General features: G+C 50.0%; 1 protein-coding gene across 1 annotated transcript; it reads right to left on the bottom strand.

Moving 5' to 3' along the window:
- Positions 1–1,302: 1,302 nt before the first annotated feature.
- Positions 1,303–19,334, bottom strand: IQCJ (IQ motif containing J). Its single transcript, XM_050978120.1, has 5 exons — positions 19,326–19,334; positions 7,541–7,729; positions 5,074–5,138; positions 4,150–4,230; positions 1,303–2,004 (listed from the first exon to the last, which is right to left on the bottom strand). The coding sequence occupies exons 1-5, from the start codon at positions 19,332–19,334 to the stop codon at positions 1,758–1,760; spliced, it is 591 nt and encodes a 196-aa protein (XP_050834077.1). The 3' UTR covers positions 1,303–1,757.
- Positions 19,335–25,978: the final 6,644 nt, after the last annotated feature.

Below are 25,978 nucleotides of genomic sequence, written 5' to 3'. Positions count from 1 at the left end.
ATCTAGGAAGGAAAGTTTTGGCACTTTTCTACATGGTAGCAAAAAGTGAAACATGTATAAGGAAGAACATTATTTCAAATCGATTACAGATCTGTCCTCTAATTTCTTTTTAGCAAAAATTAATATGCAAAAGGAAAACAAAAGCAAGTGAAAACAACACAGCTCCAGCCTGTGTGCTCCTCATTCCACTGTATGATCCGTGATCAATACCAGATCTTTTCCAGCAGTTAAGTAACTGTTTGTACTCTACAAACACAGACACGAATCTTCTTTGCTACAAAGCAGCAGCCAAACAAGAATCCTCTGATTCCCATCTCATCCCTCAGGCTCTGACATCGCACCCATTCCTTCAGTTCTCTCCATGGGAAGGCCCGGGGGAGCCCTGTGTGGTTCCCCACAAACACTCGGAGATGGAGCCATCACTTTCTCCCCACAAATCCAGAACTCCCAGCTGCCCTTCCTGAGCTCCCAGACATCCCAAAGTATCCTTTTCCAAACGAGATCAGTGCTGAGAAACTCTGGAGCAGCCGGGAGTGTCCCTGCGCAGGGTACGAGGGACCTCTGCTGGAAGCAGATTCCACTGGCAGATAAACATTTATATCCTCATTCATTCCTCTCATTAAAGGAACTGAACCCCTTGAATCCATGAAAAATCAGTGTCTAACCCAATATTCCAGCCCACTTTATCCTCCTGCTCTCCAGCTCCCAACTAAAAATAAAGCAGTGCCCTCAGGAGGATTTTATTAAATTCTGTCAAGCACCACATCCCAAAATAAACCTGCTGGAAACAGCTTCACTTTGGGCCTGGATCAACACTTGGATAAACACTGAACAGAGTCAAATTATCCCCAAAATTCCAAGATCAGAGTTATTAGTGTGGAAAAGCTCTGTTTGATCAGTGCCTTGGGCTTCACGAGATTAAAATCGCTCCAGCTTTGCAGCTCAAGGCAGAATTAAATTTATTCAGCTTGAAGAACACCACTAACAATGATTCCCAGATTTTTGTAGGGATTCAGAAGGCACCAAATGCTGTCCTGGGAGTGACAACAGCCACTGGCAGTGAGGATCCAACCAAACCATTCTCTCCTCAGGAGCAGGGAGACACTTCATGCACCACACACCAGGGCAAGCCCTGCTCCTGGAATTCCTGAATTATCCCACGAGCTCCGGTCTGCAATTCCCTCAAATCTTGTCTCTGTCACAAAGCTGAAGGCAACATCTCCAGACTCTGTATTTATTTATTTATTGACCTAAAAATCCCAATTCAGAGACAGTCACAGAGCTGTTTGTATTCCAGAAATGGGATCTGTATTTGGGGTTTATTTAGGGTCACCTTAAAAAGAGAAATGCAGCCTCCAACCACTGGTCAAGGCAGAATATTTATTCCAAAATCAAACTTGATTTTGATCTCCTAAATCAGCTTCTCAAAGTCTCTTTTAGTCTCTTTTAGTCTCCTTTTTGATAAAAATCAACCAACAAAGCAAAACCAAAAACCAACCAAGAAACCACATTTCTTTGCATGAAAAGCACCACAGTTTGAGGTTTTTTGGGAGCACAATATCCTAAACACACAGGACCACATGGAAGCCCCTTCTTACCAGCAAGAACACCTCCAAAATCTGCTGAATTCCAGGTCTGACATCCACAGTCAGACATCCTGATGAGCCCACAAGAGGAGGCTCTGCCTGGAGGTGATTTGAGCCCCCTAAAACCCCTTTTTAACCCATTACCAACCCCGTGCACCCTCAGCTGAGCTTTCACTTATCCCCAAGGCCAGAGAGGAAGCCAGGAAAGGAAGAAGGAGGAATTCCAGCCGGACTCACGGGGGTGCTGCTGTCGGAGAAGGTGTTCATGCTGACAGACCTGCTCATCTTGCCCGAGGCCGGCGGCGTTGGGGACATCGGGGACATCGGGGACGTCGGGGATGGGCTGCCCTTGTCCTGCAGCTCCGGGGATGGGGACAGGTCCTGGCGCTGCAGGTGCTCTCGCCATGCTCGCTGGATGCTGAGGGAACAAAGCATTCCAGTCCAGATCCTGGCTCAAAACACCAGGGCTGGGGGTTCCTGGGGTTTGGTTCCTGATCTGGATAAGGATCACATGGAAATATTTCTGTAGGGTTTCTGTAAGACACCACTTTTAATTTAGGATATTTTTGAAGGAGAAGCGGGGAATTCTGGAGTGGTTTGGGTTGGAAAGGGCCTTTAGGATGATCTGGTTCCAAACTCTTACCATGTTATTCAGAGTCCAACCCAATCCCAAAACCCATGGAAGTGATTTCAGTTGAGGCTATCCAGAACTCAGAATTTCTCCAATCAAAATTAAAATATCCACTTGACCATATAAAGGAATTAGCAAACTTCTACATCTTATTTTTATACCACATTTCAGATTATAATTCAGATACAACTGAAATTTGAGAGCCAGAGCAGTATCATGTACTCATGGAATTCCAGAATGGCTTAGGTTGGAAAATGTCATCTCATTCCATCCTCTGCCAAGGGCAGGGACAATTTCCACTATCCCAAGTTGCTCCAAACCCCCTCCAACCTGGCCTGGAACAATTCCAGCATCCACAACTTCTCTGCAGGATTAGCTCCTTGTAGGATTTCTAAGCATTTGAGGGTTTATTCACTGGGACGAGCAGTGTTTACATACTTATATTTACATATTTATAGTTACATGTATTTCTGTTTTAAAGCTGGAGAATGGACTGAGATAAAGTCACAATTACTCTCCTAAAAAGCTCCCTGAAAATGGATTATTTTATCTGGCTTTTATCTGCATGACTAAAAGCTTTAAAGACTTGGTTTTAATTTGAAACTTCATGTTCTTTTACTATTTTAATGTGCATTAATATTTGAATGGGCTGTAAGTGAGGCAGTGCTCTCTGGATGGAGGCAATTCCTGTTCCAGGGCTGGAGGATCCATGCTGGGAGAGGCTCCAAAAGGAGTCCTGGACTCTGATAAATATGTGGGGAAGTTTAATTATTCAAAATCAAGACTTCTGGAATAACTGACACCAGGGGAAACTCTGTATCATGTAACGTACAGCAAAAATTAAAGTGATTCTAGAATTCAAAGAGAGGATTGATTCAGGATGTGAGGAAGGATTTCTCTTCCCATGAGGGTGGCAGGGGGGAGATTTCCCACCCCTAAAACCACCCCAAATCAGGCTGATAAGCTGCCCTAATTGCTGACATCCCTGCTCAGGGCTGGGCTGAAAGGTCTTTAAAGGTCCCTTCCAGCCCGGACCATTCCAGGTTCCATGGTTGGGTGGCGTTTGGGAGTCCGGAGCTCATTCCCGGAGCCCAGCCCTGAGCAGTCCCTCCCTCCCGCCCGCGGTGTCAGCTGAGCCCGCCTCCCCAGCCAACCCCGCTCCTCCCGAGCGCAGGGCAGGAATTCCTGATGTTAAATGGGAAAATCGGCACAGAAAAGGCTCAGTGCTGCCCTGCCCTCCTCTGGCTCCTCGGCACACAGGGAAAAATCCAGCAGATTCCCAAATATTCTTGAGTTACACAGAGGAAATGACAAAATGAGTGCAACACTGCTGTTTCACATTTGAAACTCGGTTCAGAGGGAATCCATGTGATTCTGTGATTCAGCCCAGGATGGTTTGGGTGGGAAGGGAATGGAAATCCCATCCTTGCCACCCAGCCACGGCAGGGACACCTCCCACTGTCCCAGCTGCTCCAGCCCCAGTGTCCAACCTGGCCTTGGGCACTGCCAGGGATCCAGGGGCAGCCACAGCTGCTCTGGAATTCCATCCCACTCCCTCCCACCCTCCCAGCCAGGAATTCCTAATTCCCAATCTCCCACCCAGCCCTGCCCTCTGGCAGTGGGAGCCATTCCCTGTGTGCTGTCCCAGTGCCCCTTGTCCCAAATCCCTCTCCAGCTCTCCTGGAGCCCCTGTAGGCACTGGAAGGCCACAATTTGGTCACCTTGGACCCTTCTCTTTTTTCCAGGCTGAAAAATCGCAGTTTTCCCAGCTCCCCATTCTTACACATAGAGAACTTCATTAATTTGCTCATTGGAAGCTCTTTTACGCAGTTACACAGAAATGCAGGATGGATCCAGGGTGGATCCTGCAGCTCAGGAATTGGACACCCCCAGCTGCATTCCAAGGCAGAGCCAACACTTTTCCTTACTCACATTTTCACTTTGGATTCCAAGGGCTGGAGGTTGATAGGATATTCCTGGATATTATTTTCTTCATCCATGGTGAGCTGATGGCTGTGGGAAAGAAAAGGAAATGAGTTTAATGTGTTCCAGCCTGACATTCCTGCAACCCTGTGAATGAATTCCCTAATCTGGACAAGAACAAACAAGAGCTGCTGATCAGGGGCTGTTGCTGTCTTTGGAAGAAGTTAACTGGACCTCTGTGTTCACTCCCAACAAAAAATGGGAATTTGGATCCAGTTTTCCATTGGGAACCTGCCTGAATCCCTGTTTTAAATCTCCCAGCTGCCACAGCTCCAGTGACAGGCACAGCCAGCAAAAGAGCTGCTGTAAATTAAAAAAAAAACAACAAACAAACCCTGGCAGATCTGGCAGATATTCCTGCTAAATTAACTTCCATCCCCATGGCCACGCTAGGAAAGCTGGGGATGGAAATGGAAAGGAACAATGGGAATGCTGGCAGCAAATGAGTTACAGCAGCAAAAGCCACATGGGGGGTGAGGAATAAATTATTTGTAATAAATGATGGCCAAGGAGTTGCTGCTGGGAACTGATGGCTGGAAGAAAGCAATCTGAAAATGCTGGAATATCCAGATCCAGCATCTGGGAACACTGCCCTGGATGGAGCAGCAGCATGGATTGAATGCAGCCCTTGGCAGGGAAATCTGGGAGGTCAGACCCCGACCTGTGGAGTTATTTTGAGACTTTGCTGGGCACTCAATGATATCATTGTCAGAAATTGTCCTCTTGGAACTAAAAATAGCCATTGCTAATGGGAGAAAGGCAAATTTTGGGATGTTGTCTGTGACAAAGAGGAGCCCTCAGCAAAGGGTTCCCACCTTGGAGAATCCATTTCCCTTTCTCATGGGTGAGCTATTTTGGAAAAGGCACGATTACCTTTGGAGTGAGTCTTTGCCATCCTTGACCTGTTCCAGGGTGTGCTGGAGCCTCCTGAGTTCCTCCTGCAAGGAGAGAGAGAGAGAGAAAAATAATTATTTTTATGAGAAGCCTTTGGAGATTTCCTCTCAGCCTCAAGACAAACCAAGTTTTGAGTCAACCCCAAAACAAAAACAATCCCTCAAGTGCCTCCTACAAGATTTTAAACTTAGAAATCCATAACAATGACAAAGAAACCAATATCTTATTGATAATCCAGGACAAGTTTGAAAGGAAATATCAGAGCTACAGAAATAATACACAAAATAAAAGAGGGAAGGTTTTTTTCCATCTTGGATGTCTTTGATTCCAGAGATGCTCCTGGGAAGAGCACCAGCTCCTGCTTCCAGAATCTTTGTTCTGCAATCAAAACCTATTCAGGCTCTAATGAGGAGATTTCCAGCCTGCACCAGTTCCTGTTCCAGCAGTTTAATGTGGCAGATGTGGAGCTGGGAATCCCCACATCCATGGTAATTCCCAGGAAAAATCCATGCCTGGCATTCAGCACAGAGGTTTGGCTTAAAAAATGGAATTCTTCTGAGGCACAGCTCAGTTCAGAGACAACCACACAACCTTTCCTTCTCCCACATTTTCCCTCTGGCAGTTTTTCCAGCCTCCTCCAGAGCTGGGTACAGTAATTTAGAATGTGAAAACAATTTGCAGTTGACTTTATCCATAGCTCAGGGTGCCAAAAGCTGCCTGACTTCCATAAATCACTCCTGGTGTTTGACATCATTTTCCATTAACCCCAGGGTGAGGACTGAGCAGAGAGCAAGAAAGCAAAAGGCAGAATTGGTTGTGATGTTTTTGACTATTCCGAATGAAACCTCGCTGGGCAGTGCCTCTGAAAGCTGGGATAAAAGCTGGGATAAAAGGCAGCTCTGGAGGGGGCACAGCCGCCTTTGCATAATTGGGAAGAGGAGGAGACAGGAAATCGATCCTAATTTCAGTTGGGCATCATTAACCCTGGAGCATCGACCGGCGCTCCTCGCTGCGGGATTTATGGAGCTGCCCGTGGTGCTGAGCCGTGGAAAAGGGCCGGGATGCTGCAGGGGCACTGGGGGGGACAGGGACAGCCAGGGTGGTGCCACCCCCAGCCCCACATCCTGCCCAGAGCGACCCAGCTCCAGGGAATTCCACTGGAAGGGATCCATGCTTCTGTTGGGACCCAGGATGAGTTATGGGGCCTCTCTGAGCCCGGATAAAACAAAAATATTGTGAAACTTCCTGGGCTTTTCTTCTCCCTCCTTCAGCTGCATACAGACCTGGACAGGGATTGGGCAGCTCCAGGCATGGAGACACTGAGGGAAAAAAATCCAGGAAAGCTTGAGGAGCACACTCAGAGCAACCTGAAGTGTCTTTTCCTAGTCCTTAATGTGCTCGTTCCATTTATCCATTAATTATATCCTGAGCATACCCAGCATCCTGGGGTTGGTTAATTTTATATTTTTTCATTTTTTAAATTGTTTTAATTGCACAACACACTTGAGTCTGGATTACTTTGGAGAGGAATAGGAGGAGATTGGAAAGCAGGCAGAGTGAATTGCAGCATGGCAGGGAGGGGAAGGCAGGGGGAAATCTCACATGACAGATCCATTTCTGAATTCCCAGGGGAGGGGTTTTCCCCAGAAAAAGCAGGGAGCTCTTTTTATAGCTCCTGAGCCTGTTAATTCTAGTGACAACAACAGAGGAGTGTTTGAAAACTGAAAGGAAATCTATTAATCCAATTTTCAGCCTTTCAGTGTGGGGGGATGTCTGTAATCCTCACAAAAGAGGGATGAACTAGTTTGGGAATCAGAAGGTTCCTGTAAAAAGTAACAATCCCATCTATGAAAAAATATTATTTCTACAGCATTTTCTTCCTGGGGTTTTTGGAGGAAACCTGAGGAGTCTGGGGGTGGAGGAGGCTCAGGGGGGACCTTGTGGCTCTGCACAGCTCCCTGCCAGGAGGGGACAGCCAGGTTGGCATCGGGATCTGCCACCAGGGAACAGGGACAGGAGGAGAGGGAACGGCCTAGGCTGGGCCAGGGCAGACATCAGCAGGAATTTCTCCATGGAAAGGGTGCTCAGGCCTTGGAACTGCCCAGGGAGGTTTGGAGAGCCCATCCCTGGAGGTGTCCAAGGAATTCCTGGCAGTGGCACTCAGTGACCAGGTGGGGATGGGCACTGGTTGGATCTTGGAGGCTTTTCCAGGCTCGGGGATCCCGGGATTCTGGGCACGTGCACAGATCAGAGCACTGGGGAGAAGAAACCCCTGCCAAGTTTCCAGGTGAGCGAGCACAGGTGGGAGGAGGAGGCTCTGGAGCTGCCGAGCAGTGACATCTCTCAGATGTGCCGATGGCTCCAAAGATGGCTTTCATTCTGGCGGTTGCTCGGCAACCACATCCGTGTGCGGCAGCGCTGCTCTTCACCTGGAACAGGGAAACACCGGATGGCTCCTCAGGAACACCGGGATGGTCCTCAGGAACACCAGGAGGTCCTCAGGAACACCTGGATGGTCCTCAGGAACACCGGGATGGCTCCTCAGGAACACCTGGATGGTCCTCAGGAACACCTGGATGGTCCTCAGGAACACCTGGATGGTCCTCAGGAACACCTGGATGGTCCTCAGGAACACCTGGATGGTCCTCAGGAACACCAGGAGGGCTCCTCAGGAACACCTGGATGGTCCTCAGGAACACCGGGTCGGCTCCTCAGGAACACTGGGATGGTCCTTAGGAACACCAGGAGGGCTCCTCACAAATATTTGGATGGTCCTCAGGAACATCAGGATGGCTCCTCCCAGACCTGAGCAGGGCCAGGAAACAGCAACAGCCACGAGCCACAAGTGCTCCTCCTCAGGCTGTGCCTCTGGTGCCCAGCAGCAGGAAAAGCCAAGGAAACTCAACTGCAGGTGGAACTTGTCTCTCCTCCTTCTCCTCCTTCCCACCAAACCAGACTGGAATTCCATGGCATGAGACTGCCCCCAGTGTCCATGGGATGTGGAGATGCTGCTCATGTTGGAGCCTGGTGGGGCATGGCACTCCAGGAAGCCTTGGAGCACACACTGATCATCCCAATCCTGGATATGTTTCCCCAATCCTGGATCTGTTTTCCCCAGTTCTGGATCTGTTTTCCCCAGTCCTGGATCTGTTTCCCCAGTCCTGGATCTGTTTTCCCCAGTCTGGATCGTTTCCCAGTCTGGATCTGTTCCCAGTCCTGGATCTGTTTTCCCCAGTCCTGGATCTGTTTTCCCCAGTTCTGGATCTGTTTCCCCAATCCTGGATCTGTTTCCCCAGTTCTGGATCTGTTTCCCCAATCCTGGATCTGTTTTCCCCAGTCCTGGATCTGTTTCCCCAGTTCTGGATCTGTTTCCCCAGTCCTGGATCTGTTTTCCCCAGTTCTGGATCTGTTTCCCCAGTCCTGGATCTGTTTTCCCCAGTCCTGGATCTGTTTCCCCAGTCCTGGATCTGTTTCCCCAGTTCTGGATCTGTTTTCCCAGTCCTGGATCTGTTTCCCCAGTCCTGGATCTGTTTCCCCAGTCCTGGATCTGTTTTCCCAATCCTATTTAGCACACCCAAACCTGAGCAGGTTTCAAGTGGCAGCTGAAGCAGAAGGGTTTGAACTGGGATCTTAAACCCCATCTCATTCCATCACCTGCCACACTTCCACAGGCTGGGATGCTCCTGCTAATCTGACACAGGGATTGGGATGCACAGGACCCTTAAAATCAACCCCGAGCTAAAATAACAAACCCTTTTCCCTTGGAGGTCCCATTCCAAAGCCAAAGCAGAACCAGGGCATCATTCCCAGGGTTTCCCAGCTCCTCAGTTATCCCAATCCCATTCCCAGAGCTCCCTTGTGTGCTGTGGGAAGCACTGGGCATTGAGCACGGAGCAGGTTCTGGGTGTTTGACTGACAGAGTCCCCCAGCATCCAGCAGGGCCTTGGGATAAAGGGCATCCCAGGAAATCCTGAAATGCAAACAAGAAAAGCAGCGTGGGAAGCTCTGAGATGGAAAGTGGTCACATTCAATCTGGGTATGAATAATTCACAAACAGCCTCAGACAAATGATCTCAGGTCTAGAAGGAAATGGGAAAACCTCTGGAGGCTGCAGCTCTTTTTATTCCTGCCTGGTTCCTGCTGAATGCTCTTTTCTCTAGGGTTATTTTTTAGTCTGTTAAAAAAAAATATATATATATGGATCTCTAAGCAGTTAGGCTGGATGTTGAGAGAGCACAGCAGACCCCAGAGAAATCCTTTCATTTTATTTTCATTTCTGGCTGGTGAATTATTCATTAACAGGGATCATGCAATGGGGCAAAAATTAAAAATTGGCAAATTAGATTTCATTTGTTGACGTTAATTATTTAGTGTTCTTCCCTTTTATTGGAGGAAACACAGAGGGGGATTAGTCTTGTTCTGGCACTCCAAGTTTGCTCCCCAGACAACTCCCAAATCAGCATTGCTGTGGGTACTTCTGTGGGAAATCCATGGGAATGTGACTCCAGGGCTGAGATGTTGGGGCAGAGCTGGATTTCTGAATTCCAGAGAAGCTTTTGGGTATTTTTTCACAACACTTTGTAAAAAACACAGTCAGGTGGGTCTTTATTTCCAGATATCACCCCAGCCACAGCATTAATGGGGATCTCATTCATTAATCTCCCTGAGCTCACCACAAACAGCCAACATTCCCATCGACCTCGTTCTAATAAAGAAACATCCTGACCTTTAATGGGCAGTGGAAACGGAATTGTCTCTGGAGCAGTTTGCTTTGGATTGTGCAGCCTCACTGCCCTGAAGAGCCAGAGGCAGGAGAAGTTAATCACAAATGCTGGAGCCAGACTAAAACTGAGCTTAGCTTCCCAAATCTCCAGCTCTCCCTAATCCTGCTCCTCAGCTCACAGCAGCTGCCAGGAGAACTCGTTCAATCCCTCATCCAATTTTTCTTCTGTCAAATGCCAGTGGCTGCTCCACCCTGAGAAGCTGGAAAAGCTTTGATTCCTCCCAGCTTTCCTACCCAGGCAGCCACACAACTCCCAGGCTCAACTCTGATTTTTTCTGAAATACTCTCCAAATGAAACCTTCCACTCATCTATATAAATATGTATAAAATAATAATGAAATAATGATTGAAACCCCACCTGGCTGTGTGGGAGTCCCCATTATGACCAAGCTATGCCTACTGCAAGCTTTTTAATAAGTTCCTGGGAGATAAAACTGCTCCTGGTGCCTGAGAGCAGATAATCCCAGCTGAGCCTTTCCAGGGAAGTTTGATTCTTCAATCACAGAGCCAAAATCCCAGTTTTCTGCAGCAGCTGGTCCTGCTCCACTGAATTTCTGTGCTGGGAAATGTGAAGGTGACCCCCGGACCTGCAGCATCCTCAGCTTGTTCAGGTGGGGTCAGCTTATAATGAACTGAATAAACAATCTTGGCTTGATTGGGTTGGTAATTCTGCCCTCCCTGGCTGAGGTTTTTGGTGCATCCTTACAGAGGGAAGGGGCCTTTTCCCAGTCCCAGTTTCCTGCAAGCACACATCCCTAGGAGGATTTCAGAGACAGATCCACCAGGACAGGAAATTAAAGGTCTCAGCTCCCAGACATCACAAGATCAGATCAAAAACCAAATCAAATCCCAGCGTTCACAAACAAAACCTGGGATAATGAAAGGAGGCCCTGGCCACGGGGAGGGGGTGGAATTACATCAGCTTTGTTGCCCTTCCAGGACCTTTCTCCAAACTAAACCAAAATGCTGCATAATTGTTCAGAATAAAAGAACCCCCAAAAGTGACAAAACCCCCCTTCCCTCACTGCCTGCTCTCCCTGCAGTCTCTGCCAGGAAGGAGCCTCTGCTTTGGGTTTCCAAGACCAAAACTGAATTCAAATGTCAGACAGAGTAACAACAAACCCCTTCCTTTGAAATGTCTCCCTCTGCCTCCATCCAAGGGACAGAAAGGACAGAAACTCAATCCACCAGAGCTTTGAACTTCTCTGCCATCCAAAGCAAGGCAGAGCCCTGGGGCTCCCCCATGGCAGCACTCACTGATTAAATCTCCCCTTTTCCAGCTGCTTTTAGAACACCTTTAATTCTCAAAGTTCACAGGGACACCAAAAACCTTTCACAGCCGAGCCTGAGAGTGAAACATCCCAATTTTGCCAGGTTTAATGCTACAGGAATGTCAGGAACACCACAGGAACAACACACAAGCACTGCCAAGCTGCACTGGGGTCACAGGAGTGAACTTCATCAACTGAGAAGCAGCAGAAAAGGTCAGACGGGCACGAGGAGTCCATCCCTGTGGGTCCTGTGTGTGTGCAGGGGTGAGGGGAGCTGGAAGGAAATGTTCTGGAAATGTTACATTGGAGCTGCTGCTCTAATGCTGTGCTTGGACCTCTGGCAGCTGCAGCAGTCACAGGAGGGATCTGTCACAACCTGGCTCAAAACAAATCCAAATGTTGGTGCTGGGTGTTCTCCTGCTGCCTTGCTCAGGGGCTGCTGGAGCTGGTAAAGGTCAGATCACGGCTCCCACAGCAAAGGCTTTCCAGGGAGATCAGCTCTGGCTGTGGGAGGAAAGGGCAGCTGGGTGATGCTTTGTGATCTGAGCTCAGTGCTGAAATGCTGCAGACATGCTTTGGCTGCTGGGGTGTTTGGAGCATTCCTGTCACAGGCAGGAATTCCATCCCTCCATCCCTGTGCAGGGCTCTGGTGGGACAGAGCTGGATGGGGGAATTTGAGGCACAGGGCACAGCATGCCATGCAAAGCATTAAAACCACCATAAAACATGAGCCCTACATTTGGGGATTGAGCCCAGGAGTGTCAATTGGGTCCCTGGTTCTGTGACCACTTCCTTGTTGGAAAATCCACTTTTATGGACAGAAGAAACCAACACAAAACACCAAAGCACCAGGACTGCAGAGCTGTGCCATCCCAACCTGAGGAACTCCTGAGAGCCAAACTCTCCTGCTGGAGAATCCCAGGGTTGGAAGGGAACTTAAAGCCCATCCATTTCTACCTGGAACACCTTCCAGTGGCCCAGGCTGCTCCAAGCCCTGTCCAGCCTGGCCTTGGGCACTGCCAGGGATCCAGGGACAGCCACAGCTGCTCTGGGAATCTCATCCCAGCCCCTCCCCATCCTCAGAGGGAGGAATTCCTTCCCAATATCCCATCTACCAGCACAGCTCCATGGAAAGAGGAAAAGCATTCCCAGCATAGTTATGAGGATGGTGAGCAAGAATAAACCAGCACTGAAGTGTTCCTTCCTTCATCACACAAATAATTAGGAATACACAGGGTTGTGTGATGCTTTTTAAATAGGATCTCGTGCTGCTTGTGGGAATACAATTCCACAGCAATAGTTTATCCTGGGAAGTCAGCTCAGTGGGGTTACAGCGTGCCAAGCTGAAATGGGAACCATTTGTTTTCTGTCTGCATTGCAGCAGGAGCTGGCAGGGTTTTTATGGAGCATCCCTGACAGCCTCCAACTGTTATTTTTCCAAATTAAGGCTGTGCCTATGGAGTTAATGGCAGTGCAGGCAGCAAGGGGTCTCTCCACAGCCTGGCCTCGTGCTCAGGATCCTTTGCAGGAGCAGAGAATAAAATCTGACAAAGCTTTCTGTAATTACTGCTCTGCTTCACGGGATGTCACCACAGGCACCCGCGCTGCTCTGTGACAAAGGACACGGTGCCACTGCCACTCCCCCAGACCGAGGCACAAAACGTGGGCACAGAGAGGGGGCTTGGGAAGCCCAGAGGTTTTACATTTGTGAGGGGGTGGAGAAGTCCTTGACCCCACCAACACTGATTTCTGGAGAGGGCTCTGCAGAGTTTTACCTGGGATATCCTGGAGGAGCAAGGAAAGGCAGTTCCTGCTCATAAAGGGGGGGATTGCCCCAGAAAGTCACCCCAGGAGAGGATGGAACTCCAAGGTGCACATTCCTCCTGCCACAGGAGCTCTGGCTTTGGGAGAGAAGGAGTCACATGAGTCTGCTCTGATGGAAAATAGAGAATCCTGGAATATCCTCAGCTGGAAGGGACCACAGGATCACCCAGCCCAGCCCCTGGCCCTGCCCAGACACCCCAAAATCCCACCCTGGGCAGCCCTGGCTGTCCCAACACTGCTGGAGCTCAGGCAGCTTTGGGAATGTGCCCATTCATTCCCTGGGCAGTGCCCAGCACCCTCTGGGGGAAGAACCTTCCCCTGATTTCCAGCACTAGAGAGGCAGCAAATCCTTTACCCTCTCCAGTTCCCATTTATTACAGAAATATTCCATGTTGGGTGGCTCCAGGACTTATCCTGTGCCCCAGAATTTCCAGGCCACATCTCCTCTCTCAGCCTCACCCTTTGCCTGCTGATCCCTGCCCACCTCCAGCTCTGGATGTGCCACCCTTCCCTTGGGCTCCTCCTTTCCCTCCTAACCTGCATTTTATCCCTCCTGGATAACAAGGAATTCTTCCAGCTCCAAAGCAGCTTTAAACATTTATTATAATTTAAAAAACCATTTTACCCCTACTGTATTAATCTGGCTCCTCCAGAACAGCAGCTTTGCCACTGGACTGGAGCAGGGGAACCAATTTTCCAGGAGCAGCTTGTTTTTATTCCATCAGCTCTCCTTCCCAATGATCCCTTGTCCCTTGCCTTGCCCCGACAGATTTTTGCATGCAGAACTTTTTCCAGATGGCAGCCTCGGTGCAGACAGCAATTTGCATAATTTAAATCTGCTTCCTGGCATAAATTATAGCACAACACAGCTCAGGCTTTGATTTCCAGCTCCTCACAGCCAGGGCTGGGCAGTGCCCAGGAATTGCAGGTGACTCTGGAGAACCCTGGCTCAGCCATGGCACGGGGAAGAGCTGAAATCAGAAATATTTCCTCGGGGAAATGATAATTCCCAGGGGAATGTGCTCCAAACAGCAGCATCCCAGTGAGCTCCAGGAGCTCAGGGGCTGCTCTGGAGTGAGAAGGTCAAGGAGAGCTCCTGGTGACAAAATTGGATTTTCCCTCAAGGACAAAAACAACTTTGGGGGTGTTCCAGGAAGGCTGAGACAAATCCATGGTCAGTGAATCTCTTTCCTGACTTTGCAGTCCCCAGAAGCTGGGCTGAGAGCTGGAATCACCTCTTTGGGATTCACAGCACACCCACTGATCCCAAACCTGAGGGGTCACTTGGGATGCAACCCCTCCTGCCAAAAATGAATTATTCACCTTCCAGAGGCTCCAGTTTACACCAGACACAAGTTTCTGTCCCAAAACACACCCAGGAACAGCTGAGAGATGGAAGCACTTGGAGCAGAAATGTGCTGGCAAACGTGGAACACAAACAATCCTCTTCCAGAGAGCCCCCCAGCAGGAGCCTGAATCCCAAGATAATCCCCTAAAACCCACACAATGGCCAGAGCCTGCCTGGCTCCCATCATTTGGGGCACAGTGGAGCCACCCCCAGCCTTGGCACGTGCCCTGCCCTGAGGCTGGCCAGGACTGAACATTCCTTTGTCCATTTGGCACCAGGACAGACACAGCGGGCCCCAGCCCTACCCTCTGCAGCCATCTGGGATGCTGCAAACAGCAGGGAACCCAAAAAGTGCTGGTTTGGTCTGTAAGCACCCTGAGCAAGCCAATGTCTCCAAACATTTGTGTGTCTTATCTCTCAACTGATGCATTTTCATTTCTGCACCAAGTGGCCTTCCCTCCCTGTTAAATGAGCATTAATTCTGCCACTCCCTGAGTCCTGAGGTTGGGCTCCCTGAGCCCATTTCCACTGTCAGAACTCGTGTTTACAAATGTCAGATGCTAAATTCCTTTATTCCTTAATTCCATTATTTGTGGGATTGTGCCAGTCCCCACAAGGCTGAGGCCACTTCAACCCCAGGCAGGGAACACCTCCATCCTCTCATGGAGGGACCATGCAATTCCACACAATCAAGGCCATATTTTAATTAAAATTTGCCTTGGAATTTTCCCAGGCTGCTCCAGTGGAATTCCTTCCCCCCAGCCCGGTGTGGATGTGTTTGCTCTGTCCTGATGGTGAATTCCCATCAACTTTCTGCCAGGGAAAAACCCCAGGGGCTGCTCAGTGGGGCTCACATCCATCACCCTCAGGCCCCTGCTGCACTTTTAATTACAACACCCAGGATCCTTCCTTCAAATCCAAACCCGAGGAGAAAGGAGCCTTTCATTTGCAGCACCCATGAAATTCCCTGCTCCAGTGACACCCACGTGCTGCTGGTTCCTGGACTGAGGGAGAGATTCCCTCTTTTCCCTGTTTCCATGGAAGATGAGTTTGCCCAAAGTCACAATCAGCTTTGTGCCCACACTGAATTACAAGGATCATTTTCCATCAGCAGCTGTGCTTGTCAATGGATAATTCAGGTTTGTTTTGCCTGGGGTACATAGCAGTTTCAACACTGGTTTAATTTTAATTATACCCACTTTGGGTCTTTATTTCTAGGTGTAGGCAGATCCCCTTTCCAGCAGAACTTTGGGATGAGGAGTTTGACACAAATCAGCTGCTGAAATGCTGGCCTAGAACAACCCTGAGAGGGGCTTACACAGGCACCTTCCCCCATTTAGGCTGAGCCTAAACCCCACCAGCATTCCCAGATTCCTCTGGCGTCTCTCCCTTTGCAAGAGGACATTTTCCATCAGGATTCCAATCAATGACCACACAACCACGTCACTGGATGGAAAATTCCCTTCAGGCGCTGCTGGCCCCATTGCATTCCTCAGGGAGAGAAGGAAAGGATGGGATAAAGCTTGGGATGGTTTGTGGAGAGGGAAAACAAGACAGGAGATGAGCTAAAATCACCCTGACTTTCAGGTACCTGGAAAAATGGAAGGCTCCACACTTCTCATTCGGTTATTAGCACGCAAAAACCACTTTAATACTTGATAATGGAAGGAATTTAAAGGATTAACAGGAAATTCATGAATAAAGGACCCTCTCAGTGTCTTTCTGAAAGCAGCCACTCCACATTGTTTTAAAAGGCACCAAGTTGAACCTTCTCCAACTGCTTTTTAATAAATGTAAATAATATTCCAAAGCAGGGACGAAATGCCAGCAGTTGAGGGGTGGCTGAGCCATCCATGGCATGTTAATGAATTCCCTGCCTGGATATCAGGATGTGGATGTGCAGCATTCAGGAATTAAATGAGCCCAACTTGCACAGCTTGTAAAGAGCTTCCCAGAGCTCCCCAAAATCCCTTTTATTATTTATGTGGGAAAAGCAGAGGAGCAGCAAGGGGGAGGACTTGCAGGTGACACCAGGAGTCAGTGAAACCTGACAGAAAATGCTGAATTTTTGTGGAATTGAGGGCAAATAAATTAAACATCAACCAGGGAAATGCAAAAAAACACTGGAGGATGTAATTGGATTTACACACAAAACTAATGGCAGCGTTCCTGCAGCTGGGAGAGCAGATCCAGCTCCCTTCAGCAGGAATCATGGAATTCTTGAAGCTGGGAAAGGCCTCAAGGGTATTCCTAAATCCAACAGAACTGCCTGGAAATCATCATTCCCAAGGGATGGGACCTCCTCTCTTCCTGGTTCCCATCAGCCCAGCCTGGATCATCCAGGGGGTTCACTGGCCAGTTCAGTGTCTGATGGGTTCTCAAATCCCAGTTTTCCTGTTTCCACTCCCTTCACATCTCTTTAGATGAGGGATTGTCCCAGTTCAATCCCCAGCTCTCAGAGAAAGAGGAGAGCTGGGAATTCCTTTTCCTCATGGATATTTTCCCAGCTCTGTTTTTCCCCAAAACCTCTCTTTAGACCCTTCAAAGGCTCTGACCTCGCTAAATGGGAACGTCCCCACAGCAAGGTCCTGCTCAAAGCCTGGGATGAGCAGAGCTGCCCAAACTCCAGCTAAACCTGGATTAGGATCCTTGTTTTGGGAGACATTTCCATGTTTTCTCTGGGTGATTTTACTCTGTAGTCACAGCCTGGAGTTACTCATCCAGCCTGCTGTAGAGGAGTGAGCTGGAACTCAGCCCTCAGGCCCTGTTCTCAGGGGACAGCGCAGAAATCTGGGACAGCACCTGCAGGGGTCTCACCCCTCCTGCCCACCCGAAGCCAGGATGCTGCAATCAGGTTTTCCAGCTGTAGAAAATACGGAATACTGGCTTTGCTGTGTTTTCCCAGCTGCAATCAGGGCACTGAGAGCCACAGGGCCCCTGAAACAGGGAAATTTCCCCTTCAGAGAGCTCATCCCAACCAGTTGGTTGTTTATTCCTGTGTTTTTTTGGCATCCAGGGAAATTGCTGGAAGTGCAAGCATTCCCTGGCATTTGATCTCTTCCCTGTATTTCAGGTCTGCACGAGCTTTTGCACACAAAGCCAGGCTTTAGCCCTTGGGCACACAAAGAGTCTCCCTGGTTTTACTGGGATTCCAGGAATCCCCAAACTGCCTCAGCAGGAACCTGCAGGAGCCTCATGACAGAAAATCCAAGTTTTAAGAGATTTAAAGCAGGGAAAGGACTCCAATTCTGTCTGTGCCTTGGAATACTCAGGAGAGCAGGGAAGAAAGGTATTGGACACAATTCCAGAGGTTAGACAGTGCTGTGCTGGGAACATGAAATAAATCCCAGCACCTACAGCTCAGGGAAATTCTTATGGGTTTATTTTATTTATAAGACTCTCTAGAGCTTCTCCAGCCTTTTGGGAAGCTGAAAAACTTGAAGCAGCAAAGGGAATCCAAACAAATTCAGCTCCAGGTGAGATATTCCTAATGCAGCCTTTTTTCCCTGTGGAATTTAACAAATGAGTTTCCAGTGTCTGACAAGTTGTCTGGGAAAACAGAGAAGCTCAGATTAATTCCAGCTTGGGAGAAATGAGAATTCAATATCTGCTGATTTCCAGCCACCCACTCTGGAGCTCGGAGCTGTGGAGGATCCATCAATCCCAACGTGTTCAGCCTCCTCCTCCCGTGAGGAATGGGATGTGCAGGATGGATCCTCACCTGAGGGTCGGCTCCCTGCCCTTGGAATTCCTGAGGAACCATCCCCAGCTCCCTGCCTTGCCTCCCAGAGTCCCTGCCTGCTTTATTCCCACCCTCTGGTGTTTCTATCTCTCCCATCCATCACACCCCAATGGATAGCCCTGGAGTGAGCTTTGGGAAAGCCTCGTGAGCTGCCTGTGCCCAGGGCAGAGGGGATGGAGTTTGGGATGGAAGGAACCCCCCTGTGGAAGCTGCTCCTGAGGGAATCTCTGTCCCAAGGTGCTGGGCAGAGCCTGGATGCCCAGCCCAGCCCAGCCAGCCCTGCTACAACTGCTCCGGCAAAACCCCACAATCACTCCGGCCCTGGGATTATCCCAGTGCTCTGCCCAGAGCCCGGATTGGTCCCGCAGCATTCCCGGGATGACTTCATGGGGATCCAGCCCCGATCCAGGCGCTTTTCCGTGTTGACAAACAGCCGAACTCTCGGCTCCAGGAGCCCTGCATCGATCCGCCGGCTCTTCCAGCGCTTGGAGCTGAAATCCCTGCGGAATCCCGAGGCTCAGAGCCCGGGAGGCACAGCCACGTTTTTTACCCCCAGTAATTACACAGCCAAAAGAAAAAAGGCTGTGAAATCCAGGGAAATTCTGCCCCAGCACCCGGCCACGGCTTGGCAGAGCCCTGAGAATCCCTGAGAATCCTCGGGCATCTTTTCCGAGCGCTGTTCGGAATTGTTATCACCCGGAGATGATTCCCTCCTTCCCGAGCACAGAACCCAACCCTGAATTCCCGCAATAAACCTCCAGCACGTCAGGAATCGCATCGCGATTGCTCCAGACTCCTTCTCCCGAGGAAAAATGCCGCCGGATCCCAGATTCCTTAAGGAAATGTGCCTGCGCATCCCTGGCGTGTCACATCCATGTCCCGCTGGGCACCCCCCGCCATCCCCTCCCCGGTTATTCCCGGGGAGCTGCTCCATCCCGGAGTGCTCCATCCCAGAGCCGCTCCATCCCGGAGTGCTCCATCCCATGGAGCTACTCCTCCATCCCGGAGCGCTCCATCCCGGAGTGCTCCATCCCGGAGTGCTCCATCCCATGGAGCTGCTCCTCCATCCCGGAGCGCTCCATCCCGGAGCTGCTCCTCCATCCCGGAGTGCTCCATCCCGGAGCTGCTCCTCCATCCCGGGGAGCTGCTCCTCCATCCCGGGGAGCTGCTCCTCCATCCCGGGGAGCTGCTTCATCCCGGAGCTGCTCCTCCATCCCGGAGCGCTCCATCCCGGGCCGTGCCTTTAGGAATTCCATCCCTTACCAGCCGCATGGTGAAGTTTCCCAGGAAAAAGAGGCAGGAATGCGGCTCCTCCCGGCGCTGCCTCCCGTGGAACAGCAGGAGACAGGGAAGCTGCGAACCTCGGAGTTGAGCTCACTCTAAAGGCACCAGAAAAACCTCAAAGAGAGGGGGGGGAAATGGGAAGAGCCAGAGCGGGAGCGAGCAGCCACAGGCAGCGAGAGGAGAAACTTCTGGCACGGCTCCAGCGCAGGGATGGATCCGCTGTCATCCCAGCCATGGGAACGGGGGAATCTTGGATTTACGGGCGGCTTCGGAGCCGCTCTGAGCGCTGCAAGGAGCGTTTGGCAGGGAATCGGCGAGGCTGGGTCCAAGCGGGAATGGCGGGGTGGGTGTGTGCAGCACGCAGAAATACAGCAACCCCACAGTCTACTCTATATAGGCCATTCTCTAGACTTTATTTCATGTATTTGTTTTCATATATTCTATTTTCTATATTCTATATCTGTATTCCAGTTTCCATCGATTCTATTTTCTATATTTTATTTTAGAGATTCAATATTCTATTTTCTGGTTTAGATTTTATATTTTATATAAATAAACCCAGCTGCCAGACCCAACTCCAAACAGCTCATTCCATCAGCTCCTCGATGGGAATTTTACTCTGCACAATTCCAACCCCAAATCTGCATCCAGGTGGCTTCACTGGGGTTTATGATGCTCTTCAGGCACAAATTCCTTAAGGGGTTTTTCCCTAACATAGCCAAAAATCCATTTTCCAGAGGTAATTCCAAGGATTTCAAGCATTTCATGGGGCATTGTCCGTGCCCTGACATTAAAGTTGTGCAAAATTTCTGCTCTGGCAGTGTCCTTCCAGTAAAAGGAAAAGAATAATCCAACATAGTAATAATTGCTGGTTTTTCTTAGGCCACAAGACTCTGTAAGGCTCAGGCAGAGAACCCTTGGTGCTCCTCACACCTCCAAACTCCAGATGCCCATGGAATTATTTGGTCTCTGAGCTCCAGCCCCTCTCCCTCATTCCCCCTGCCCCTCCCAGGAGCCGGGCTTGTCCCCTCCCGTGCTCCCAGGAGAGATCCCATGGCAAGGGTCTGATGGGTGGCCCTGGGCCACAGATGGAAAGGGAGAGGAGCTGCTCCTGCTCCTCTGGAGAGCAGGAAGGACACAGAGCCCAGGCTGGGAAAGCAGGATCCAGGCAGGTTCCTGTGTCCAGGCTGCTCCATTCCCACTGGACTCTGGAATAATGAGCACTGCCTGCCCAACCAACAGATTCCAAAGCAGCCAAAATCCAGCAGCTCCTGCATTCCCAGAACTACCTGGGAACTCTTGAAAACAGCCTTAAAGGCAGGAATTGCCTCAGGAATTCAATCCAGGAAGCCAAGGGATCATTTACTCCCCGGAGCAGGCAGTGGGATCCAGGAGTGCCGTGACTGGAGCTGCCCCAGGTGCCAGCCAGCCCCACCCTGGGACTGCAGCAGGCTGGCATGGCTGAGCCAGGTCCTGCCAGGGCAGCAATTCCCTTCTCCTGGACTAAACCATGGATTGGCTGTGCTCTAGGAGCGGTGGGGTCTGGTCAGCAGTGGGGTGGGGTGATCCACACAAAGCAGGGAGGAGCAGGATGGTCCCTCTGGAGCAGGGAGGTCCCTCTGGAGCAGGATGGTTCCCTCTGGAGCAGGATGGTCCCTCTGGAGCAGGATGGTTCCCTCTGGAGCAGGATGGTTCCCTTTGGAGCAGGGAGGTCCCTCTGGAGCAAGGAGGTCCCTCTGGAGCAGGATGGTCCCTCTGGAGCAGGATGGTCCCTCTGGAGCAGGATGGTCCCTCTGGAGCATGGAGGTCCCTCTGGAGCAGGATGGTCCCTCTGGAGCAGGGAGGTCCCTCTGGAGCAGGATGGTCCCTCTGGAGCAGGATGGTCCCTCTGGAGCAGGATGGTCCCTCTGGAGCAGGATGGTCCCTCTGGAGCAGGGAGGTCCCTCTGGAGCAGGATGGTTCCCTCTGGAGCATGGAGGTCCCTCTGGAGCAGGGAGGTCCCTCTGGAGCAAGGAGGTCCCTCTGGAGCAGGATGGTCCCTCTGGAGCAGGATGGTTCCCTTTGGAGCAAGGAGGTCCCTCTGGAGCAAGGTGCTCCACCTGGATTGTGGTGCTCCAGCCTGCCCATGATGCTCCTCAACATTCCCAGCTCCTGGTCTCATCCCAGCCCTGTTCTCCAGGGCACACCTGCAGCTCCCCCAGAGCCACACCCCGGCCACATCTGTCCCCTACCAAAGCAAAGAGGGTTTAGGCCAGGCCTTGTGTGTCCTCAGGCCAGGCCTAAGCTCCTCATGCTCCATCAGGAGGACGTGCTGTGGGTGCTGTGCCAGGACACCCTCACCAAACCAAGCCCAAGTGTTCAGTTTTTCCAGGCTTTTGACTAAAACTGGGCCAACAGGGGGTCTGGCACTAAAATCTGAATTTCTGACTAAACCCATGGAAGAACTGGCCCTATAAAGAGCAGATTAATCATTTCTGGAGATCAGCCCCAGGATTTGCAGCTCTGCACTCCTGGAATGCCAATGGAGAGGAAGAGCAGAGCTCTGCTCCCTCTGCCCTCCCCAGGGAGCTCGTTAGTGTGGGAACACCTGCAGGAGATTTCCATCAATCCCTCAGTGCTGCCCCTGCTTGGGATTCCCACTCCTGGTACTCCAGCTGAACAGAAGCTCCTGGGGGGCTCCCACAGCCTCCCCCAGACCTCAGGGAACAGATTCCCAGATATTTAAGAATGAAATTATTGAACTGCCTCAGCCAAATATTGGACTAAGCTGGAATTGTCTCATCCCACCCACGCTCCAGATGGATTTATCCAAGAGAAAATGAAATCCTGGGTGTGGCTCCTTGCTGAGTGTCTGAAGGAACCTCAATTTCCTTGCAAAATGAAGCCTAAAAAGCAATTTTCCAGTAGCCATGAAGATGGGAAACATCATTCCTGCTTTCAGAAGGGGAAGAAAGGAAAATCCCAGGAACTGCAAAGCTGCATGTGGAGGTGGGATTTACACGGGATATTGGGAAGGAATTCCTGGCTGGGAGGGTGGGCAGGCCCTGGGATGGAATTCCCAGAGCAGCTGGGGCTGCCCCTGGGTCCCTGGCAGTGCCCAAGGCCGGGCTGGAGCAGCTGGGGCAGTGGAAGTTCCTGTGGCAGGGCTGGAATGGGATTGAGGGTTCCTCCCCACCCAAACCATTCCATGGCTCTGGGATAAGATGGGGATCCCATCTCCAATTTCTCCATGGGACTGGGGGTCAGGGGATCCATGCAAACCCCATGGGATGGGGTTTGGGCAGCAGAGACCCCATCCCAGCTCTCCCAGCTCTCCCCACTCCCAGCCTTGCATTCCTGGTCTGGTGGAAATGGAGAATTCCCCATTTCAGGCACCAGATAACAGCACTTGTGCATTGGAATAAAATCATTATCAATTATTTAAAATCACCATTTTATTTTCAAATGATACCATTTCAGGAATTCTAAATGGTTAAATTATTTTAGAACAAAACCACATGGAAACACTTGGAAAACACTGGATTTATCCCTGGAAACACCTGGAGCTGGCTTTGGATGCCTCCTGAACTCCATTTTGGTGCTGGGAAATTCCCCCTTCAGTCCCACCTGGTTAATGGATAAAACCCAGTGTCCCAAAAAGAACTTTCTCTGCTCTGAATTCCCTGGAATTCCCAGGAAATGCCTTTGGTTTGCTCCATGTTCCATCCCCATGAGGGATGTGCAGGGGAAGATTTCCAATGCAAAATGAGGAATAGCTGATTCCAGTGGGATCTGCAGCACTTGAGGCCCTTAATGAGTTGTTGGAGAAAATCAATTTCCATGTGTGATTTACTCGGGGACCACGAGGAAATCTGGGAGTTTAATTAATCACAGCATTAAAAAAAGGGGATTGGATATAATTGTGAGTAAATATTTCTTAATTACTATTCTAATTCCATGGCTAATTTAGAGGCATTTCCCTGGATGCTGCTCCTGGTTCAGGCTGTGAAATATTTCTTGGTCCAACCATAAATTCCACATGTTTTGAAATAAAGATGGATTTTCAGTGCCTCTGCTCCAAACCCCAAACATTTCAGGCACAAACCTCCCTCCCAGTCCCGAGCAGAGCTGTGGGATGCCAAGCACATCTTTCCTAGGAAAAGCAGCAGGAATGATGCAGGTTCCCATCAATCCCTCCTTAATTTGGATGCAGTCATTCCCCCCTTTATTATCCCTAATTCATTGCCCTGCCCAGCACCTCCTGTGTCTGTTCCTCCCCTCCCTCCCAGGTTTATTGTGGATTTTGCTCCATTTGAAGCTTCCCAGTGCTTTTTTCCCCACTCCAGAGGTTTCCCAGAGCAGGACCCAGGAGCTCTTGCAGTGAGTGATGGATTTCAGGTCCCCAAACCTCTCCCAAATGTTTATTTCGAGTGTTTTGTGCTGTGCAAGATGAGTGGAACTCTTGGAAAATCCATTTTCCTTTCCAGGGGGAGCTGCCCTTGCTCCCTTAAAACCCAACCCTGACTGTCACAGGGCTTAAATCAAACCCAGGCCTTGCCTCCACCAGCCTGAGGGAGGGAGGGAGGAATGGGAAAGCTCCCAGATCCCATCCTGCTCCCTGTGGATGTGGCTCAGGGTGTTTAACTGCCCCTTCCAGCCTTTTCCTCCAGGAGCAGAGGGATTGCAGGAGCTGAAACCCCAAAGATTTGGGATGCAGTGTGAGGGATAATCTGGAGGGAAATGTTCATGGTTCATCCATAAAATCCTTGGGGGTTGAGAGAAAAATCCCTGGAAAAGCTGAGTGTATCCATTGGCTCTGGTGCTTTAGGAAAAGCCACCAGAATTGATCTAGACAAACCAATCATCACATTTAAATATGAAATCTTCATGTTGGAGAGCAAATAGTAAAAGAATAGAGTTTGTTTGGCTCCTGCTCAGCCCTGGGATGCAAATCCAGTGGGAAATGCTCTTCCATTGTCTGGGAATGGTTCCTGCTGCTCCTCTGGGCCTGCTCCAGTTAATGAGGGGCTTTAATTAGTCATGAGTGCTGCCTGGGGAATAAGATAAATGGTCTCTCCTGATTTATAACATTCCAGAGATTGCAGCAGTCCAAACAAAGGAAAATTGGGAATTATCCCTGATGGATGAGCCTGGCTGGGATCTGGGGGAATTCCTCCAGAAATCCAGGACAGGGTTCAGGGATGGAAACCCCCAAAAATAAGGAGCAGGGGGGGATTTTCCTGCATTCCTGGGGCACTTCCCATGGCAGATCCTGCCCTGGATCCTTGTGGATCCCTTCCAGCCCAGGGTGTTCCACCCCCCTGGGACACCCAGCAGAACCTGACCCCAAATCCCCGTTCCAGCCCCAGCCCCAGGTTTATTCTGAAATGCTGATTTTGCCTCCCCACTCTCTAAAAAATAAAGTTCTGGGTGGGCAGGAGCCAGTTCAGCCCTGGAGCTGCTCCCAGCTCTGCTCCTCCAAATCCACAGCCCCAGCAAACCCGGCTTAAAGTGAGCCACTGGCACATTAGGCAGTTAAACCCAGATTAAAGTGAGCCACTGGCACATTAGGCAGTTAAACCCAGATTAAAGTGAGCCACTGGCACATTAGGCAGTTAAACCCAGATTAAAGTGAGCCACTGGCACATTAGGCAGTTAAACCCAGATTAAAGTGAGCCACTGGCACATTATCCAGAGAATTCCTGATTTTCTACCAGCTCCACTATTCCCAGTGAGGGATCTGCCCTTCCCCAGTGCAAACTGCTCCCTGATGGGGTCCTGCCTGGCTTTTGGTGATGGTTTGGTCTTATTTGGTGATTATTTGGTGATTATTTGGTGATGGTTTGGTGATGGTTTGGTGATGGTTTGGTGATTATTTGGTGTCATTTGGTGATGGTTTGGTGTCATTTCCATTCTGAGAGCTGCATTTCCTTTCCCCAGCAGCCTGGCCTGCCAAGCCTGGATTGCTGAGGCCAAACCAGAGATGGAGTCAGCACTTGTGGGGTTTGATAAAAGCCACAATGACACCAAAAACCCCCCAAAGCCACAGAGGACAAAACCCCTGTGACAGCCAGGGTAGGAAAACGATCTGGTTATGAAATTCTCAGCCCACAGACACCAAAGCAGAGGTAACCTGTGCTTGTGCCAAAGACTGCCAGGGTTGAAATGGAAGGTTTATTTCAAAATAAACATTTCATTCTGCTCAGAGCGAGCTGGGGTGGGGCTGGAGCTGGGCAGGCACCACCAGGGATGGCTCAGAAGCACAGCTAAATAACAAATTAATTCCTGTATCAAGGACATTTGGGTGGCCTCTCCAGTACTTTTTATTAAATTTAAATGAAGTGCTGCTCTCCTTTGGTACAAAACTAAAGTTAAATAACAAATTAATTCCTGTATCAATAAACATTTGGGTGGCTTCTCCAACATTTTTTAATCTTAATTTAAATGAGATGCCGCTCTCCTTTGCTGCTGCATTTTTGCTCCACAAGCACTGTTAAATAAAAAATTAATTCCTGTATCAAAGACATTTGAGTGGCTTCTTTGCTCTCCTTTTTTTGGTGCTGCCCTTCCCTCCACGCCCAGGGGAACCAGAACAGATCCCACCTGTGCAAACCCCCCAGGTGTGCCACGTTACATTTCCCCCTTTTTTTCTT

This window comes from Serinus canaria, chromosome 9 (assembly GCF_022539315.1).
Source record: "Serinus canaria isolate serCan28SL12 chromosome 9, serCan2020, whole genome shotgun sequence".
NCBI lineage: Eukaryota > Metazoa > Chordata > Aves > Passeriformes > Fringillidae > Serinus > Serinus canaria.
Note: the sequence above shows the minus strand (reverse complement) of the source record. Positions and strands in the feature narration are given on the sequence as shown.